Source organism: Triturus cristatus, chromosome 1_2 (assembly GCF_964204655.1).
Source record: "Triturus cristatus chromosome 1_2, aTriCri1.1, whole genome shotgun sequence".
NCBI lineage: Eukaryota > Metazoa > Chordata > Amphibia > Caudata > Salamandridae > Triturus > Triturus cristatus.
Window position 1 is genome coordinate 452,081,531 of NC_140580.1, and position 21,839 is coordinate 452,103,369.

General features: G+C 45.3%; 1 protein-coding gene across 1 annotated transcript in view; it reads left to right on the plus strand.

The window, feature by feature from the left end:
- Window positions 1-21,839, plus strand: part of CC2D2B (coiled-coil and C2 domain containing 2B) — a 1,427,481-nt gene that overhangs the window by 1,014,097 nt on the left and 391,545 nt on the right. Inside the window, 1 exon segment of the mRNA XM_085622020.1 lies at window positions 6,749-6,919. Coding sequence (XP_085478146.1) covers window positions 6,749-6,919 — 171 coding nt within the window.

Here is a 21,839-nt window from a genome sequence, read left to right on the forward strand (position 1 = left end):
TATATTCTAATTTTTTTCCAGTCAGAATGCCTGCTTTATTCAGGAAATGCCCTTCCTGTGGCAATAAGATGGCACTGGCAGATCCACACTCTGTGTGTATTGTGTGTCTTCCAACTTCACACAATCCTGACCGGTGCCCCCACTGCCAGAAATTTTCCAGGCGCACTCTGCGCGATAGAGAGCGCATAAAGCTGCATGCCCTGCTGGAAAAGGAAAGAAGCCGTCATGAAGGCGACCATTCATCCTTAAAACCACCCTCTTCAGCTAGAAGACTTCAGAAACGGCGACATACCACCTCTCCTGATCCCAGGAAGACCAAGGTTCCAGGAGATTCGCCGTCGACGTCGAAGTCAACATCTAATAGACCCAGGGCTGCTTCTGCGTCAAGAGATCCATCTCGGCGTCGAGATTCTCCGCCGCATACAAGGAAGTCAGTGTCGAGGCACAGCACTTCGGGCTTGAAGGTTGTTAGTCCGAGGACATCCGGACAGTCTCCGCCGACGTCGAGACACTCTCCGCCGCCCTCAAGGGGGTCAGCGTCGAGAGCTGCGACGACGTATGTCTCACCGCAAGTGGGTCTATCGACGTCAAGGCATTCGACGTCGAGAAGATCAGCCTCAACTTGACGTCATGGAAGATCGACGTCATGGAAGATCGACGTCAAAAACACCGGACCGCCGGCGAAGATCGACGTCAAAGTCGCCAACTCGATGGCGAAGGTCGACGTCAAAGTCTCCAACTCGACGGCGAAGGTCGATGTCGAAGTCACCAGGTCGACGCCGAAGTCACCAGCTCGACGACAAAGGTCGACGTCGAAGTCTCCGCATCGCAGTAGGCGATCGGCGTCGAGACCACCGTCGAGAGCGGAGCGGCATTCCCAGCAATCGGCACCGATGGTGACGCAAACATCATCGACGTCGAGACGTTCGACGTCGAGGGATAGAACTGCAGCGGCCACGGAGGAGATTAGAACCTCGGTCCGGGACCATTCTCCGACCTTTTCCTCCACTCCTCCATCACGAGTGTCTCCTATTGATGACATCGCTACTTTCTCTGAGGTCCTGGGTAGAGGTGCGCAGAAATTGAACATCACGTTGCACACCCCTGTGATTCCCACATCAATTATATTTGATACTTTGCATCACCGTTCAGCGCCCAGACCTTTGCTACCATTGGTGCCAGGGCTGTTGGAGCCAGCTATGGCAACATTGCTCACTCCTGCTAAGGTGGGCTCTGTGCCTTAAAGGATCGCCAAGAAGTATAAGGCTCCATCCGAGTATCCCTTATTCCTAAGAGCGGACCCGACAGCGGACTCAGTTATTGTGGCGGCTGCCATGAAGTCCCACTCTGCGTCTGTTTCCTCTTCTGTCCCCCCGAAGAAAGACAGTAAGCAAATGGATTCCTATGGCAGGAAGATGTGCAACACTTCTGCTTCATACATGAAAGTGGCGAGTGCTTCAGCCCTTCTGGGGCGTTATGATCGTTCACTCTGGAATTCACTCTCCAGATTCGCTGAAAAACTTTCAAGGGAAGACAGACAGGATTTCAACGAAATTCTCCTTGAGGGTGGGCTTGTAGCCAATCAGATCATAAGTGCGGCTGTGGATGCTTCGGACCTCGCCGCACATGGATACTCCCATGGCATGTGCTCTCGACGCTCAGCCTGGCTGAGGCTAACGGGCCTCAAGCCCGATGCTCAAAAGAAAATTCTTAACTTGCCTTTTAACGGTTCGTCCTTATTTGGTGCTTACGCTGATGACCAAATGAACAAAATGAAAGCAGAAATGGACACCGTTAAGGCTGTTGGGCTGGAGAAGCGCAAGGAATATCGGAAGCGCTTTCGTCAAGGTGACAAGCGTTCCTTTCATCAGCGTGTTCAAACACCTCAATGGTCCTCTCAAAACCAGCAGAAACCCCAATTCCAACAAAGGGGTTGTGGCAGAGGGAGAGGGAATGCCAAACAGCAACAGTCCTCCACCAAGCAGTCTTCCAAACAGTGAGGTCTTACTTCCTCCGCGCCCGTTCGCCACTCTGGTAGGAGGAAGTATCAGTTTTCACCTGGAAGAGTGGGAAGCCATTACAAGAGACAAATGGGTACTGAAGATTGTACAGCATGGCTACTTGTTGAGGTTCAAGTCTCCCCCACCGCAAGTACCCCCACGGTGGCAGCACCTTCCTCAAATTCAAAATCGGCTTTTACTGGACGAAGTAGCTACTCTCCGCTCCAAGAACGCCATAGAGGAAGTACCACCCCTGCAAAGAAATCAAGGAGTTTACTCCCGCTATTTTCTAGTTCAAAAGCGAGGAGAAGTCAAAGAGTACAGACCCATCCTCCACCTGCATCTGCTCAACGGATTTGTCAAGAAGGAAAAGTTCAGATTGCTAGCCCTGCATCAAATCTTCCCGCACCTTCACCAGGGAGACTGGATGTATGCCATCGACCTTGAGGACGCCTATTTTCATATTCCTGTCTCAGTGAAACATCGAAAATTCCTCAGGTTTCAGATCTCTCGTCAACCGTACCAGTACAGAGTTCTGCCGTTTGGCCTCAATTCCGACCCACGGACATTCTCCAAGTGTATGGCGGTGGTAGCTGCCTTCCTCCGCAAGTGGAAGATCTTCGTCTATCCCTATCTAGACGACTGGCTCCTGAAGAGTTCCACTCCTGTTCTACTCCAGAGCCATCTCTCGTTCTGCCTCAATCTACTACAGTCATTGGGATTACAAGTCAACTAAAAAAAGGTCGGTCCTTAATCCCACTCAGCGAATTCACTATCTGGGCGCCTCTCTGGACTCCGCAAAGGCAAGCGTGTGTCCTTCGGAGGAGAGGTTATCATCCATGCTTCAGAAATGCCACACACTTCTCGACACTGCATTTCCCACAGCCAGGCAAGTGTTGTCACTTCTGGGGTCGATGGCTTTGTGCATTTACATTGTGCCCAATGCATGCCTTCACATGCGTCCTCTGCAACAAGCGCTAGAAGATCAGTGGTCGCAGAGGTCAGGTCGCTGGGAAGATCTTGTCTCTCTCCACCAAGCCGCCAGAGACTCTATCAGATGGTGGATGAAATGCTCCCATCTGCTTCAAGGCGTCCCCTTCCATCAGACTCCTCCGACACAGACAATGGTCACAGATGCCTCCATGCAGGGCTGGGGAGCTCATATGGACCAGCTTCAGGTACAAGGTCTCTGGTCCAATACCGAAAGAAGTTATCACATACATTTTTTGGAGCTACGAGCAGTCCATCTGGCTCTCAAATCCCTGTATCCTTCTATCCAAACCAGCCACGTTCAGATTCAGACAGACAACACAACAACTATGTTCTATCTGAACAAGCAGGGAGGCACCAAGTCACGAGTCCTGTCTCTGGAAGCTCAGTCCATTTGGCGGTGGCTACTGGCGAAAGGTCTTTCAATCATCGCAGTACACCTGCCAGGAACCCTGAACGTGCAGGCAGACGGCCTCAGCAGAGACTTCGTAGAAGCGCACGACTGGGTGCTCAACGAAGACGTCGCCCAAGAGATCTTCCGGCAGTGGGGAGTACTGGACATCGACCTTTTCGCAGACGCGGCAAACAAAAAATGCCCCGTCTTCGCCTCCAGGTTTCCCCAACAGGGATCACAGGGGAATGCACTTTTGATCAGCTGGTCGCAGACATTGCTGTATGCTTTTCCTCCTCTCCCTCTCATCCCAGCAGTCATACAGAAATTCTACAGGATCAGAGGAAGGATGATCCTAATAGCTCTGGAGTGGCCCCGCCAGTGGTGGTATCCGGATCTACTCCAGCTGTCAGAGGTGCCACACCGGAGATTGCCTTGCCTGCCGAGCTTGCTGACCAAGAACCAGGGGAGAGTGTTCCATCCCAACCTCCCCTCCCTTCGCTTGACGGCATGGCTCCTGAAGTCATCCAGTACGGACATTTAGATCTTCCGGCGGACTGTATGAACATTCTTCGAGAAGCAAAAAGGCCCTCCACTAGGAAGTCTTATGCCTTCAAGTGGAAGAGGTTCTACATTTGGTGTAGAGATAACGCCCTTGATCCAATCCAGGGTCAAGAACAGGTTATTCTCCCCTACTTATTGCACTTGGCGAAGTCTGGTTTAAAGTATACCTCTATCAGAGTCCACTTAGCTGCTATCACAGCTTATAGAAATTCTCCTACCCAGGCCTCATTCTTCCAGATGCCGGTAGTCAAAGATTTCCTAGAAGGGCTTAAAAAAGTATTTCCACCAGTGAGGTTTCCTTCCCCTCCCTGGGAGCTCAACATCGTTCTCTCTAAGTTGATGGGGGCTCCTTTCGAACCTATTCATAAGGTGTCCTTGCAGCATCTGACCTGGAAGGCTGCTTTCTTAGTAGCCATCACTTCTGCCCGCAGGGTAAGTGAGATTCAGGCCCTGTGCTGCAAGGAACCTTTCACTGTTTTCCACGCCAATAGAGTGGTACTACGTACTCATCCAAGCTTCCTGCCCAAGGTGGTCTCAGATTTCCACATTAATCAGGTTATCACGCTGCCCACTTTCTTTCCTCAGCCAACCACTCCCCCTGAGAGAGCCTTACATTCTCTAGACCTCCGGAGGGTATTGAAATGTTATCTTGCTAAAACCCTTTTGCTTAGAAAGTCTGACAGGCTCTTTGTCAGGCTCTTTGTCAATTATGGTCCAACAAATACCGGTCTGGCTGCTTCCAAAAGGTCTATTTCTAGATGGATTGTTTCCTGCATAGCCTTGTCTTATCAACTGTCCCACAAGGTTCTACAGGTTAGACCAAGAGCACACTCTACTAGAGGGAAAGCTTCTACTGTAGCTCTCCTTCGCAACGTTCCCATTTCTGAAATTTGCAAAGCGGCTACATGACGCTCTATACATACCTTTACACGCCATTATTGCCTAGATTCAGACACACAGGCCGACGCTCAGGTGCGGCAGGCCTCTTTAAGGAATTTGTTTGCATAACTGCTATGCGAATGCAATGTTACTGATGCTTTATTGCTGGGCTTGCTACTCTATTCATAGATTATGACTATTGATGAGTATCCCCTGGATGAGAAGGATTAGTTACTTACCTGCAATCCTAGTTCTCATCCAGGGGTATACTCATCAAAGTCATAAGCGACCCACCCACCTCCCCGGACGAGCATTCTCCTCAAGTTATTGTTTATTGATTGCAGATCTACTCAGGTGCGTGTGCACCATCAAAAAGAACTGACCTAACTGTCACCTGTGGTGCATCATGGGAGCAAGGGGTCTCCTGCAGGTCTTAAAGGCACGTCCCCCTACTCTAATGCCTTAAAGGCAAGGTGTCAGTTTTCTGTGTTTTCTTGATACTCTACTGCAGCCTACAGGCAAATGCCTGCAATTACAAGTTTGCTTTATGGCAATAAAGCATTGTTGTGTGACAATTGGTTTAGTGCTTCCTTTTTTCCTTATGGGTTAGAGGTACTACAGTGCAAACCTATGTAATTTTCAGCATTTTTGCCATGTTTGAATCATTTTAGGCTGCATGTATATGTTTTTACATATGCATATATATGTATATATATGTATTTTCTATATGCTCCGGGATCCTGCACGTGGGAGGGGATTATTCATAGATTATGACTTTGATGAGTATACCCCTGGATGAGAACTAGGATTACAGGCAAGTAACTAATCCTTTCCCGCCTCCGCATAGAAACTTGTTATTTTACCGTTCTTTTTAGTTACCTACTGCTAGCTATTCAGATTCAAGCATGTGAATCTATTCTAAGATTTAATACTGGAGAAAAAACAAGTTACTTACCTGTACACTGTGGTTCTCCAGTATTGATATCATTCATAGATTCACATGCGACCTCACCGTCTCTCCTTTAGTCACTAAAGCAGTGATTTATTTCCAACTTAATGGTCTATTTTATGCACTCCAGCTCCGAAATTTGAGGTGTGAAGCCACTGATGGGGTGCAAACTCCTCTCTGATTGGCTGAACTTTGGTTGTCCTCATAACAATGTGGATTGCTACACAATACCATAGAAAATGTAATTAGAGTCTAAGTCAATGGAATTTCTTACTATTAATTACCGTGGCACTCCCACCTCGACGACGGGGAAGATTCAAGCAATGTTTTTCTAATTTTTGCGATGACATGGCAGCTTTTCAAAAATAATGTTTTACCAAAAGCATCAAAAAAGCATAGATAAAAACAAACGGAAGGCAACTAATGAAAGACCTGCTGGGTTTGCTAATGTTTATATACTCCTGCAGTTAGTTTCTATTTTTTTGCATAATGTGGTCAAAAGTCTTAACTTTCCTTCCAATTCAGCCACTGAGGTTTAGTATCCAAAGAGTTTATGTCAGCTACATGAGAGTACCGTTCACTGCAGGGTAAGAAAACGTTTTAGAAACGAGAGAAATTGAGGCCAGATGCTTAGTGTGCTTTAGTAGGAATGCTTTGCTTGACACCTGTGAAAATCAAAGTGTATTATACTTACGATCTAGAATGAAAGAGAGTGTGATAAGTAACATTTTCTCTCAAAATATCCTTTGAGCTATTTTTAATGAGCAATCACCTTACAACCATTTTACCAACCTAACATGAAGTAAATACCCTGCAGTTATTCAATGATTGTGCAACATATAACTACAAACCAACTTTACATATAGTCATATGAAAAAGATAAATGACGAAACACATTATTGAACAAATTAAAGAGTCTACTGGTCTTTACACACTCAGATGCACCATGTCAGATATATTATTGTTTTCTTGCAGCCAGTTGAGCCTCGCTATTTTTACGGTTGCTGAACCTAGAAGACATTTAAGACCACAGAGGAAAGAGAGGAAAATGTTTCTGACTCAAATTCTCAATGATGGAGATGTCAAGCTTCTTGTTAGGATATCCAGGGCTTTTAACATTCCAGTGAGAAAGCAGGAGATTGAAAAGTAAGTTACTGCAAAAGTGTAAGTTACTACAAAGTGCAGTTTATGATTACTGAAAAGTAGTAAACTTTCTCAAAAATGTAAGTTACTACAAAAGTGCAGTTTGTAAATAGGACTTGGGAGTAAGGTTTGTAGTTCTACTGTAGCACTACAAAAAATACTACAAAATGCAGTTTGTGAACCAGGCCCTTTAAGATTAATGCATGAACACTGGCGAAAGAATACAGAGGGTCGATTCACAACAGTAACTTTGGTTGTAAATGTAGGTTTACGACCAAGCTTACCTTACAATCTCCTTGCATGCAGAAGCCTATGTATGAATGTCGAGTTCTCCCCACCCATAAATCCCATATAAGTGGTGGGAATATGGCTGTTCTGAGGTGTTCTGAGGCATGGTTAGCTTTGGAAGTTTGGGAACAACCACAAATAATTAGGTTTGCAGGCATTCCAAACCCCTCACATTCCCCATTCCAGCCTTGAATGAGTTGGATTTTTACTTCAGCACAGTGCCAGTAAATGTCCCTTTGTAGGGTGAGAAGGGGAATGAAATAGTCCCATATGTGTAGCTGGGGCGGAGGAAGAGGTTTCTCCACAAGGAAAAATGTTTTGCCTGAGACGAAAATAAATAAATAAAAATTAATGTACATTTTCACATGGGTCCCTATTGTCCCTTGTGGAGTTTTCTGCCAAGGAGAACTCTGCTATAGGCAGAATGAGATTGGAAAATCATGGGCCTTCCCAGGAATCCAGTAATTAGTTAATATGCACTCAGACTTGATGTAAATTTACAAGTGTAGATTTACTACTGTTTTTAATCAAGCCCAGTGTGCAAGGGTCTAGTCATACAAAAGTCTGCCTGTGGGGAACTATGTCAATGACATCGATCCTGGGTACTAGTAGGCGTTTATACTCTGGTGGCAGGGCAAGGTATGTAAGTATATATAAGAAAGTATACATTTACTAATCTTTACTCCACATCTATGCACCTTGCCGAAATATATATTATCAAGGTACGTAGATGTAGAGATAATAATAGTTACTGGTTGAGGGGGGGGTGTGAATCCAACTCATGTGACAATTCTCACTCCCTGTCAGGGTGAAGTCACAGGCAAACTCCAAATTAACCTGTGCGTAACCCCCTGGTAACTTGGCACAGAGCAGTCTGACTTAACTTAGAGGAAATGCGCAAAGTAGTTATGTAGCACTTCAAACAGTAATAAAGTGAAAACACAACACAAGAAAAAAAAAAACTACCAATTTCGACAAATAGTCATATTTAATTAACAAATTGACACCAAAACAACAAAAATACAGTTAGTAGAACCAGAGACATGCAATTTTAAAGATTTTAGTGAAAAAAGCACCTAAAAGCAAAAAGTGCCACTCGTGACTATCTGGTTGTGCGAAACTGGGAGAAAGTCAAACTGACTATGATTGGGGGCGGGTCAGATACAGGAAGTCCAGCACAAAGAGTTCAGTTTGTGGTGGAACGGGCTGCGAGAAGCAGAGTAGCATTGTGGATGACTGTTGAAGTAGCATGAAGGGCCGCCGGGAGTCGTGGACAGCAGTTGCTGTAGCACGAAGGTCCTGTCGGCACCGTGGACAGTCGTGGGTGGAGATATGCATTGTCGGTGTCTGCGGCAGTCGGTGGTGTTGCTTGAAGAGGTGGTTCGCTGGAACTTTGAATTGGCGGTTGACGCAGTGGCATGGTGTTGGTGCAAAAGGGGCCGTTCATGTTCACAAAGAGCTCGAAAACTTTGTGGGATCTCAACTGAGGCCGCACCAATGGTGCAGGACCTGAGGGGCATGCCTTGGGGGGTCAGGAATTCACTCCATCAGAGGCCAGCCGGGCTCAGGCAGGTCGAACCAGTAGGTCAGGCAGCAGGTCAGCTGGGCAGTTGCAGGGGCCTCTAGAGCTTGTTATGTCCCTGTAGCTCAGAACAGGAGGTTAACTTGCTGACCCTTGGACTCACTTCAGCCTGGGATGAAGGGTGCAGTTCCAATCTCCCTTCTCAGCAAACAGGGCAGCAGGCAGAAGAGCAGCGGAGTTGCAGTCCTTCTGGCAGCAAAGCAACTCAGCCTTTCTACTGTAGGATCTGCAGGTCCAGGAGTGTACTAAATAGTTGGTGTCTGAGGTCCAATAATTATGCCTGGTACCTTCTTTGAGATAGGATAAACCTCTAGAGAATTCCCTTTACAGTGCTCAGGTTTCCTGCCTCCCCTGACCTGGCTCCAGACTAACTACAGGGGGTATGCAATCCTTTGTGTGAAGACAGGACTCAGCCTTTACAGGTGTAAGTGGGGCTGTGCCTAACTCTGCCTTCCAATCCTGCCAATGATGGCTCATCCAAGCATACCTAAGCTCTTTATTCTGTGTGGCTGTCTAGGAGGACTACACTAAGACCAACTGCCAACTACAACCAGTCATGCGACCCAGAGACAGACTGCAGGCACTAAATGACTAAGGCAGGAAAATGGTATCCTAAAAGTGGCATTTTCAAAATTGTCACCAAAAATCTGACTTTACCATGAAAGCAGATTTCTTATTACAATTCCAAATACACTAAACATGAACTGTTTACCTTTTCCCATTTTGAAGTTACCCTTATTAAATGTAATAAGGTAACTCCAGTGTTATCCTCTGGAAGAAGCAGTCCTTGCAGTAGTGAGAAACAAATTTAATAGTTTTTCACTATAAGACATGTACAGCTTAAAATGACATGTCCTATTTTTTAAATACATTGCACCCTGCCCTGTTGACTGGGGCCTAACATAGGGTCGACGTATATATATTAAAAGAGTAGGCTTTACTGGCAAAAGGCTTGTTTTGCCAGGTTGACATGGCAGTTAAAAAACTGCACACATGATGTAATGGCAGGCCTGGGACATGTTTAAAGGGCTACTTAAGTGGGTGTCCCTACAATATACGTGTTGCAGCTCCACTAGTAGCATTTAATTTACAGGCCCTGGATACATGCAGTAACACTTTACTAAGGAACTTATGAGTAAATTATGTCAATTGGGAGTAACAAAGCAAACACAAAGAGATGATGGGAAGAGCCCTGAAACTTTTCAGACACTGACCCCCAGTCACAGATCTGAGTTGAATCCATCATCGTGCTTTAGCTCACTTCGCCACCCCAGTTCAGACCGAGCCATATGCAAATCAGTCTTGACCCTGTTCCTCATGGGAACAGTCCAGCCCAAACTGCCAATCCAGGTCTTCCCTGGACCGGAAACAAGCATCCTGGGACTGATTTCAGGGTAACACCCCTCCTCAGCCAGTCTAGCTTGAATCCAGTGGCAAAGTGAGCAAGGGACCCACGTCTGGGCATACCCTGCCAAATAAGGGCGAACAAAGCAAACACAAAGAGATGGTGGACGGAGCCCTGAAACATTTCAGATGCTCACCCCCAGGCACAGATTGGGGTTGAATCCATCATCATTCTTTGGAATCCTTCGCCACCCCATTTCAGACCCAGCCATATGCAAATCATGCATATGTTGAGACATCTATTCCCAGTGAAGAGTGGGTGTGAAAGGCTTTACTGTGAAACTCATCCCTTTCTAAACATGTTTTGTCTGAGTGAATAACCTGTTCAGTTCAGTACAGTAAGACCACCCTATGTAATAATTTCTCTGAGCACGAGTGTGCATTGTAGTCTGTGGGAAGGGACTGCTCTCTCCTGTTAGATGTATGTTTTAAATGACAAGTGTTTGTAGATGGGCTAGCTTCTCTTTTGAGACCTTTTTCTCACATGAAGAGTGTCTGTAGTAGTGTGTGGGGAGGGATTGGCCGCTACTTTAAGACCTTTCTCTCAGATAACGGGTGTGTGTAGTAGTTTGTGAGAAGTGAGAGGCCTCTCCTGTCAAACATCTCTCTCAGATAACGGGTGAACATAGTACAGTGTGTACATGGACTGGCCTCTCCTTTCAGACCTGTCTATCAGATGACAGGTGTGAGTAGCAGTGTGTGGGGAGGGACTGCCCTTTCCTGTGACACCTCTCTCACAGATGACGCGTGTTCGTAGTAGGTTCTGTGAATTGATTGGCCTCTCCTTTCAGACCTTTATCTCAGATGATGGGAGTGTGTAGTAGGGTGAGGGAAGAGCCCTAACCCTTTTCACAACCCTTCCTATGCCAATGGGCATAAATAGCAGACTCGGATAAACACCATCTTCACTAAGATTACTTCCTACAGTAACAGATGTGCATACCAGAGTGTATGCAAAGATCACCTACTCTTTCCTACTTTTCACGATCGTGTGAAAGGCTCGCAGGATCGTAAAATGTTTTTAAAGAAAAGAATGAACCTTCTTCTCATCACAGTACTTATCTCTTAAACACTTCTTCTCAAAAACAAGGACCAGTCTGCATTCCTACTAGTAGAGTGTATTGAGAACTCATCGACTACTTTGTACTATTCACGATCCTTCAGGAGTCCCGCAAGATCATAAAAATGAGTTTAAAACAATATACATTTATTTTCTTCATAGTAGTTATCGCTTAGACACCTCCTCTCTAAATCTAGGGGTCCAGCATGCCTTTCTGCTGCCCCGTTATATAGCTTTTTTGCTTCATTGCCACAACACCTTCAAATTTTTCATGGTAAAGAGTAATGACAGCTATTTCATTTCTAAAATTTCAAAATCCAGCCAATCAGAGTGCAAACTCTTGCCGGACCCGAGGGAGGCTTTTGCTCAAGCAAGAGCATGAAGGCTCACTGGAAAAACAGGCCTCTTGACCAATGATGGGCCTCTATTTTTTAATTTGCACTCTTGCGGGAAGCTTGCAAGAGTCTCGCAAGTCCAACTGCCAAAATATACAATTATTTTTTACCCTTAATATCTCAAAAAAACTACTAAGCCAATTTACACCAAATACCAAAGGCACAACCTATGGACCTAAATCTATCTTTCTGCAAAATTTGGTACTATTCTGTTCAGCAGTGTTTGCTGTAACCTATCTTAAAGAAGTCTATGGAAACATACGGGGATTTTGCATTTTAGAACCCACCTTTTTTCTTGGCCCCGGCTAGACAGACCACCCAAAACTTTCCAGGAAGGAGCTGAGGTGGATGAACTTTTTGTTTCTATTGAAAAGCAGACCTAACTCTACCTAGTGGCGACCACCTCTAAGATATATATACAAGGCTGCGTGAGACAGCCGGAACTCGTGGATGCCATCATTTAAATAAATGTGGAGTAAACTAACCCCCTTGAGTGCTGGATTATTTCCGTGCATGGAAAGGAAATTGGTAACTGGATATATACATATATATATATATATATATATATGTATATATATATATTATCTACTGGCGGTCGCCAGTAGATAGTTATAGTTAGGACCGTGTTTCCATAGGAAATCTGAAAATTCTATTTTGAATAACTTTGGCGCCGGTTGACGAATCCTCGCAAAATTTTCAAAACTAATGGGGCGCTCCGCTCAGCTCCTACCCTGAAAGTCTCGGGGTGATTCGTCAAGCGGGGGCCGAGAAAAAAGGGGGGTCCCAAAACGCGTTTTCCCCATGCATTTTCCCATAGGACCTTTAGTTGAAGGTACAGCCCGAACGGCTGAACAGAATTACTTGAAATTTGGCAGAGAGGTAGTCCTCAGGTCAGGGAAGTGCCTTTTGCATATATGGAGTCAATCTGTTCAGTAGTTCCTGAGAAAATTGCATTTAAAAGCACATACATATCTATAGACGCGCACCGTGCGCGCACCCTAACGTGCGCGAGCGTAATTCTGATTGGTGGTTACATGTCAGTCAACGTTCGAATCGGTCGAAATCAGGAAGTGTCGGCCGCCATTTTGTTTGTTGTGGGTGCGAGAGTGAAAAAGAGAGGTGGCGAACATGAAAAGGGGGCAGGGTAGAGAGTTCCTGACCCCCTAGCCTTTGTCAGGGGGTCCCTAAAGGACCCCGAAGGGTGAAAAAACATTTTATTTTATTTTTTTAAATCGTGGGGTGCGCACACGGTGCGCGCACGATGAAAAACCATAATTTTTTTTTTTTAAATTGGCATTTAAAAAACCGTACAAATTCACTTAAAAGACCATAGGTTTCAGGCACATTATAGTTAGGAATTAGCATTTAAAAAACCCTTGCAAATTCACTTAAAAAACCATAGGTTTCACACATGGTATAATTAGGTGGACATTTCACTCGTAAAAAACCAATGAAATTCCACCGTTATAGTTAGTTCAGATAACTATAACTCGCGCGACCGCCACTCTATCACAAGGATGATGTCATCAGTGATGTCATGAGTGATGCCACTGACCATGTCATGAGTGATGAAATATGTGACGTCATGAGCACTGGATTCCGGGCGCGTGAGTTATAGTTATCTGAACTAACTATAACGGTGGAATTTCATTGGTTTTTTACGAGTGAAATGTCCACCTAACTATAACATGTGTGAAACCTATGGTTTTTTAAGTGAATATATATATATATATATGTATATATAAAAAAATCTAAAATGCGGTTAATGTGTTGTGCAAATCCTGATTCCACATTCTGATAACTGTGTGGTATTGTACATTAACCATTAACTCAACCTCACTTTACCTCTTTGGAGCTAAGCCTTAACTGTTCATCCTCAGCTATTCAAATTCAAAGTGCATTTGAAGGTAAACTTTACACTGCCTCTAAGTATTCAGTGTATTGGTTAGTGGGGAACTCCTACAATCTCACTATTAACATAGGTTCACCAGTGACTACAAGTTTTTTACATGCCCGTGTCCTATTGTAGGAGGAATGCTGCTATTTCCGCTTCCTGTGTGACTCCAACGAGGCTTAGGTAAAAAAAATCCACTACGGTCAGCGGCCCAGCCACAGAGCAGTGGGAGGCCTGTGAGGGTCCAGGACTGCATTTACGCCACACCTACAGTGCAGCCACGACTATTGGAGCTCACACAGGAATCGATGGCCTGGCCCCAGGATTTGTTTGCAAGACACACAATGCCTGTAGGCGCTACAATGCCCGGTGAGGACGGGGGGGGGGGGGGCTAGGCATCTCATGTTTTAAAGCGTGTCCCAGGCTCTGCACAGGATACACCGATATCGAGGTGTGAGGCATGTCTATCCTTCCCCTTGACTGACTGACTGACTGAAGTATTTGTAGAGCGCACGAATGCCGCGGCGTCTTGGCGCTAACAGATCCAGAAAAGAGAGAGGCAGAGGAGCAGGTTGATCTAGACAAAGAGCCAGGTTTTTAGATCTTTTCTGAAGCGCGTTTTAGATTTTTGGGCACGAAGAGCTGGGGGTAGCGAGTTCCAGATTTTTGCCGCTTGGTATGAGAAGGACTTTCCCCCCCACCGGGCTTTATTTATTCTGAGTTGGCAGACGAGGTCAAGGGTGGATGACCTCAGTACGCGCGGGGGGATGTATCGGGGCAGTAGGTTATTGAAGTCGTCGGGTCCCTTGCCGTGGAGAGATCTGTGGACCAGGCAGAGAGCTTTGAAATGGATGCGGCGCCTGACTGGGAGCCAATGTAGCTCTCGAATAGCCTTGGATGTGGGGTGGCGTCTGGGAATGTTTAGTAGGGCTCTGGCTGCCGCGTTTTGGATTGCCTGAAGTTTAGACAGCTGTTTTTCTCCTGCTCCCAAATAGAGGGAGTTACAGTAGTCAATGCGGGTTAAGACCAGGGCTCCCATTACCGTTTTCCTAAGGGTGTCTGGGATGTAGGGAAGAACTTTCCTGATCAGCTTGATGTTATGAAAGCAAGCTGAGGTCACCTGGTTCACCTGGGCTTTGCAGGAGAGTTCTTTGTCAAATAAGAAGCCAAGGTTTCTGACCTTGTCTACGGGAAGAGGGCAAGTTCCTGCTTCGGGGGGCCACCATAGGTCGTTCCAGATGGAAGTTTTATGGCCGAACTCGATGACTTCGGTTTTATCCGTATTCAGTCTTAGGAAGTTGTTGCACATCCAGTTCTTAACCTGAGAGAGGCAGTTCCTGAATCGTTCTGCAGTGGCGTCGATAGATTGGGAGATGGACACTATGATTTGTGTGTTGTCGGCGTAAGACACCAATTGTAGGCCGTGGGATCTGATCAGGGCAGCTAGGGGAGTGACGTAAAGGTTAAAAAGGGTTGGAGACAGTGCTGAGCCTTGGGGGACTCCGCCCGGAAGAGAGAATTCAGCGGATTGCAATCCATTCCAGACCAGTTGATTAGTACGATTGGTTAGGAAGGAGGCAATAAGGGCCAGTGCGGAACCGGTGAAGCCGAGTGACGGGAGTCTTTTTAATAGGACGGCGTGATTCACAGTGTCGAAGGCCGCTGTGAGGTCTAAGAGTATCAGGGCCGATCGCCCACCTTCATCCATGGTTTTGCGAATTTTTTCAGTGGCCATAATGAGGGCTGATTCTGTGGAGTGTAGGGGTCTGAAGCCGTGTTGAGACGGATCAAGTAACTTTTTTTCCTCCACATGATGCATTATTTCCTGATTTATAGCTTTTTCCAAGATTTTTGAAGGTAGGGGCAGGCAGGAAATAGGCCGGGTGTGTTTGGGTTCAAAAGGATCAAGGGATTCTTTCTTGAGGATAGGTCTAATGCAGGCCATTTTCCAGTTTTTTGGAAATTCTCCTTGGGAGATGATTTTATTGAGCAGGGGAGTCAGGGTGTTTGCGATGGTCTCGGGAATTTGATGAAGCACATAGGGGGGGCATGGATCCAAAGGAGAGCCGGATTTTATCTGGATTAGTAAATCATGTACTTGTTGTTTTTCAAGTGCAGGGAAGCTGGGAAAGCAGGGGGGAGTTATGTCGGTATGTCCTTCTATGTTAGGAGGTATGGTGGATACCATGGTGCTAAGGTCATCATATACTGATTGTACCTTTTCTTGGAAGAAGGTGGCCATTTCATCGACGAAACTCTGATCAGGGTTAAATACTGTGTCTCGCGGGGTTTTTGTTAGGTGGGCCACAGTTTTAAAAAGTTCCCTGGAGGAATTGGCCGATTTCTGGATTTTTTCTGTGAAGTAAGCGGCCTTTGCCTGAACTATTATGGATTTGTACTCCTGTAAGGTATTTAAGTATTCAAGTTTTTTCTCACGGCTATAATCAGAGCACCAGCTACGTTCTGCGCGTCGGCACTTAATCTTAGCAGTTTTTACCTCAGCCGTATACTATTGAGCGGTAACTAGCCGTTTTCTGGGTTTCTTTAATTCAAGTGGGGCCAGCTCGTTCATTGCATCAATAATCCATTGATTAAAGTTGGAAGCCCAGTCTTCACTGCTTCCGTGGTCGAATTCGGGAGAGGTATTTTCCAGAGTCTCGGCGAGTTGGTTGGATTCGAGTTTTTTCCAGGGGCGGGAGGTTTCGGGGGTAAGTAGCTTCTGCGCTGAATTGCAGAGTTTTTTATTTGTAAATTAAAGTAGATGGCGTTGTGATCTGACCAGGGTATGGGAGTAATGGATAACATTTTGATGGAGTGGCAGTTGGAGAAGATCCCATCAAGGGTATGCCCTGCTGTGTGGGTAGGTTTGTCGATCAGTTGTTTCATGTCGAAGCTGAGAAAGTTATCAATGAGGGTGGCGGAGTCTGAGTCGTTCTTTAGCTCTAGATGAAAATTGAAGTCGCCCAAGATGGTATAGAAGGCTGCATCAAAGGTGGTTTCTAAGAAAGTGAGTAGAGCTTTGGTGAAGGGAGTCCTGGGTCCGGGAGGGCGGTACACCAGCAGTCCCTCAAAAATCAAATGATTGTTTTCTTTGATCTTAAAGGTCATTGCTTCTGCTTCGAGTTCAAGTTGGGGGCAGGAGGTTATTTTGAGGTGCGATCGGTGGATTATCGCTATACCTCCTCCGGTAGTTCCTGTACGATTCAGGGATTCAACCGAGTAGCCTATGGGTGTGGCGGTGTTCCAGTCAGGTCCGGAGGTCGAAGAGGCCCAGGTTTCCGTTAAGAACATGAGGTCAATGCTGTTGTCATTGAGTAAGGCTTCAATCTCATGTTTATGTTTGGGCATAGATCTTACATTAAGAAGTATGCATTTAAGCGACCTATTTTTGTGGGGCATAATCTGGGACCTGTTGTTAGAGGTAAAGGAGGTAGCTAGTAGAGGGTTGCTCCCACCAGGCTGCGAGGTTTTGGTAGGGGGAAGTTTGGGTGGGTTATGTGTGAGGCTCAGTGGAAAGGCTGGTATTTGGGTGCCACAAGAGGGACATGTAAAGGGACTATAGATGTTTCTGGGATCCATTTTAGTCGGTTGGTCGCAGGAGCATTGATCAAGTTTATATAGGTTGGGTTTAGAGTATTGAGGGTAGGAAAAATGGGCAGGGTTTCTGGCACTAGGCACGGTACCGGCGCGGACGGGCGCAGACGGGCTTGCCTTAGGCGCGCCTTCGGCGCGCAAACGTCGTGCCCGCTGCGCTCGTCCGCTGCGCGTCTGGTGATTGCACATGTTTATAGGGGATGTGAGTCGTAGGAGGGGTGGGCGTGGCCGACCGTAGTGGGCGTGGCCTCAGGGGGTCCCCGTCAGTATCGTCACTGGCAATTAGCAGGGGCCGCGGCAGCGTTTAATCCGCTACGCGGGAATTTGGTCGTGGTGCAGCTGTGCACAAGTGAAGCTAGGCAGCAGGACGATTTTAAAAACACAAAACAATTTTACTTAAAACAAATGTCTAGAGCCTATCTCCCGGCTGTGCCTCAGGAGAGTGGAGTCTGTTTACCGTCGCGCTATCGATCAGCGCGTTAAGTAGTTGTATGAGGGGTGGGCGTGGCCGACCGTAGTGGGCGTGGCCTCAGGGAGTCCCCGTCAGTATCGTCACTGGCAGTTAGCAGGGGCCGCGGCAGCGTTTAATCCGCTACGTGGGAATTTGGTCGTGGTGCAGCTGTGCACAGGTGAAGCTAAGCAGCAGGACGATTTTAAAAACACAAAACAATTTTAAACAAATGTCTAGAGCCTATCTCCCGGCTGTGCCTCAGGAGAGTGGAGTCTTGAGCTCCCCCTGAGCCTCCCAGGGAAAGAGACTGAGGCCTGACTGTACTATGATGTGTACATGCCTTCCCATACTGCATTAATATATCCCCGTCCAATATGCACCTATCGGCAGTCATGGGTTGGGGGATGGTGGCACCAGAGTAGCTAAGTAGCAGCTTAAAAGTAATGAGAAGAACTAAATACGAACACTTTTGAACCAGTGAGGAGTGAAGTATGTTGTTCAGTTGTGCCGGTGTATCAGTGTTTCCCTCAGTAGGCATGCACCAAAAGTTATAATCGGGTTAGTTGGCGAAGGCAGCTCCAGTGGCATAAGAGGGCAAGGCATAGTTAAGGCAAGGAGGCACAGCAAATGCACAAGACAACAATGAAGTCAGGTTGCTTGCCTGGGACTATACAACAGCAAACAAAACAATGGAAAAAGATATTGGGCAAAACAACATTAGAGGCAACAAGCATTGACTCAAGTAAACCCCTGGCATAAGGGGTTAATATCATAAAAACAACTTCGACCTCCCCCCCCGATTGCTTTGGAGGGGTATTCTCCAAAATAACATAGTGGTGCTGCTTCACAGCCAACCATCGCGGATTACTTTAAATACTCTGACATAACATCAACCAATCGCCTAATATCTCTAGGGAAAGTAATCAGAAAAAAGTCCTTAATAGATTGCCCAAGTTCTAGACAATTACCTAAAGACAACAACGTAAGCCCTACTCCAGAGGTGGGCTCCCACTCAGTGGTTGTAAAAGCACAAGTGCATTCCTCTTGTCACTCAACAACTGCAATTCAACCAAATCCTGTATGTAGTGTGGACAGGCCTTTGAAAGGGCCAGTGGCAGATTCCAACATTTACATAATTCCAGGCATAATTAATCTGGATTTTAGTTTAAATTTTAACAATGCAGTGTTCTACTTATCATCTGGATTTAATTCAAATATAAGTGATGAGTTATTTCTGTAATCCCCTAAACGGTCACCCAAATCAGACCTGATCACTAGCAATACGGACCAAAATGTTCAAGACAAGAAAGCTCAAGACATCTCAAGCCCTAATGAACCAAAAGGTAGAATTTAAATATATCCTTTCATCCCAATACCAGGAATGGGAAGAATCCAGCCTGTCCTGAAACTGATCCTGACTCAGATAATAGCCATTGAGTGTGTATCTACTGTACAAGGTCAAAGTGAGGTAGAGAATGCAGACTTTATTAATATCTAACTTAAGTCCGCCAAACTCTCCCTTCTAGCAAAATTTAATGAAAACGTTTCTGCAGGGGCAAGCTCCCCTGTAGATCCAACACAGGCCCAAACAGGAATATGGGGCAGCTTGCTTAACACAATGGATACTATAACTACTCTCCTCAATTATCATTCAGATAAACTGAATATACAGGTGGAGTAGCTTAACACCCTTGCCCTTTACGTAGCTGGGATAGATTCTAAGGGCCAGTTGTACGACCATTTGGAATTGCGATCGCGAATTGCAAAAAATAGCGAGCCGCAATTTACGAGTTGCAATTCCCAATGTACAACAGTGTAAGAGACACTGTTAGCGATTCCCAATGGGGTCGCAAAATGCAAGGCTCATCAATATTCATGAGGCACTCGCATTTTGCTGACCCTCCCAGGGATGGTGGCCTGCTGGGCTCAGCAGACCACCATGTCTGGAACTGCTTTTAAATAAAGCAGTTTTTTTTATATGTAGCCCATTTTCCTTAAAGGAAAACGGGATGCATTTTTACAAAAAATGAAATGTTTTTGTTTCATTTTTAAGGGCAGGCAGTGGTCCCTGGGACCATTGCCTGCCCTTAAAACATATTTCGCTTGCATTTGCAAAGGGGAAGGGGCCCCCTTGAGACCCATTCCCATTTGCGACTGCATTACCACCTACTTGAAGTAAGTGGTAAATTGCAACTGTTTTGTAACCGCAATTGCGTCACAAAAAGTCATACATAGGGCTCAGAGTCACAATTGGGAAGGGACGCCCTTGAAACGCCCCTTCCTAATTGCAAGTCGCAAATGCTATTTAGCGAGTCACAAATGAATTGTGACTCGCTAAATAGCATTTCTACATGGCCCTGTAGGGTTTTTGCATGCACAAACGGGTCGCAGACCCGTATGCGCATGCAAAAATGGGGCATACATCTGGCCCTTAGTTACTTAATTTGACAAAACTAGTCGTAAAGGTGCAATCAGATAGATACAACCAAATGATTTCCTGCACTTGTGCCCATATAATAGATAAAATCTCAACTCTGCCGAGGATAGTTGGGTCTCGAGTAGGCGGAGTTAGACTCATGTCTAAGAAATTAGCAAACATGGCAGATCGTAGACAATGTCAGTGTCATAACATCAAAGAACCAACAGTCGACACACTCAGACAAGTCAGGATTGAAGAATATTATATGACTGGTATAGGAAATGAGGGAGCAAATCATAATGTGTCTCAAGAGTAAAAAGATCGGCAGCAAATAATAACACAATCAATCATGCAAACTGGAAGTGATGAAATCCCCACAGTAAGATAAAGAATTCCATAAAGTATACAGGACTCTTTGGTGCATATAAAAGAGAATGAAGCCACACAAACATTTTCAGCCCAAGATGGTGAAGATAACCAAGTAATAAACAACACAAATTTATCTTCTATTTTAAAATCAATTGGGCTAACCAAAAGAGCAAGGAAAAGCCTAAGAAAAGCACATATTAGAACAAATAAAACGAAAAAAACTAGTTAAGACAGGTGTGGCCAACAGACCAAAGGAAAGCTACCCAATCTTCAAACCAAGCATAACATCTATGTGACAAGCAAAAGTAGTGGAGAAAGGGCTGATTGCAGCACTAAGTAGTCAAGACGTGCCAATTCATTCGGAAGACGTGCCAGACCAGTCAACCAAAGGTCATTGTGGTGGAGCTTCAACTAGCCATCCTTTCGGGCTAGATAATAACCAAGGGCAACCTCAAGTTAGCAGAGATACACAGTCCTCTGTGTTAGGTAGGGAAAAAGTAAGGTGAAGTACTACATCAATTCCTCAGCAAGCTACATCACCAAACTCAATGTTGCCTTCCATCAACCTGCCCGCTAAATGTTTAGAGCAAACACAAAAAGAAACCCTAGAATACATTGCACTTTTAATCTATGTTCTCCAGCGGGAGATCTTCCCAGGTGTTTGGTGACACAAGTACAATAACATTTCCTAATCTCCTTAATACGAATATTACAACCAAAATTTTGAATAAGTGCCCCATCCCTCTTGCAAAACTTGTATTTATCCGACATTACATTTCAAGGGGCCCACATGATTTCTTAAATGATAGTAATATATTAAATTTATAAGTTCAATTCCAGTGCTTAGTCATCTAACTGTACGAAATCCCTGGGTCTATAATATTTACCATTAGAAAATGTGTCCACAACTACATGTCAAATAAAGCTAAACAAAAGTACCACCATGAGAAAAAGAAAGTGTTTGTGACTTAGTCATCTAACAACAGATGCTTTAGACTTAGTCCAATTTAAACATGATCTCTCCTTTCCCCTCGAGAAATAACCTTTACCATATGGCATAGTGAGGAAACTGTCAATACAATCCTGGAAAATGGGCTACTCTTTGAAAAATGTGTGATTGAGTCCAGGAAATGTAATGACAACAACTATCCGACCTTATTAATACCTATGCCAGCAGTGAAGAGACAAATCCTATGACAATCGGAAAATGTGAAGGGTATGCTAATGTTCTAAAAGGAGCAATTACCCACTATTCAATCCCGCATTACCCTCTGGTATTAAAATTACAAGTTGTAACTCGAGCTCACGTATTTATGAAGAATTACAGAAAAATCAGAGTCTAAATGAATATTGGGCTTGGCTACCGAAAGTTCTTACTAAAGGAAAGGCTCGAGGGAATGACTGAAAGTTGAACTGTTCGTTTAGTTCGAAACAATCCATCAATATTGTATCCTGGAATGTCCATGA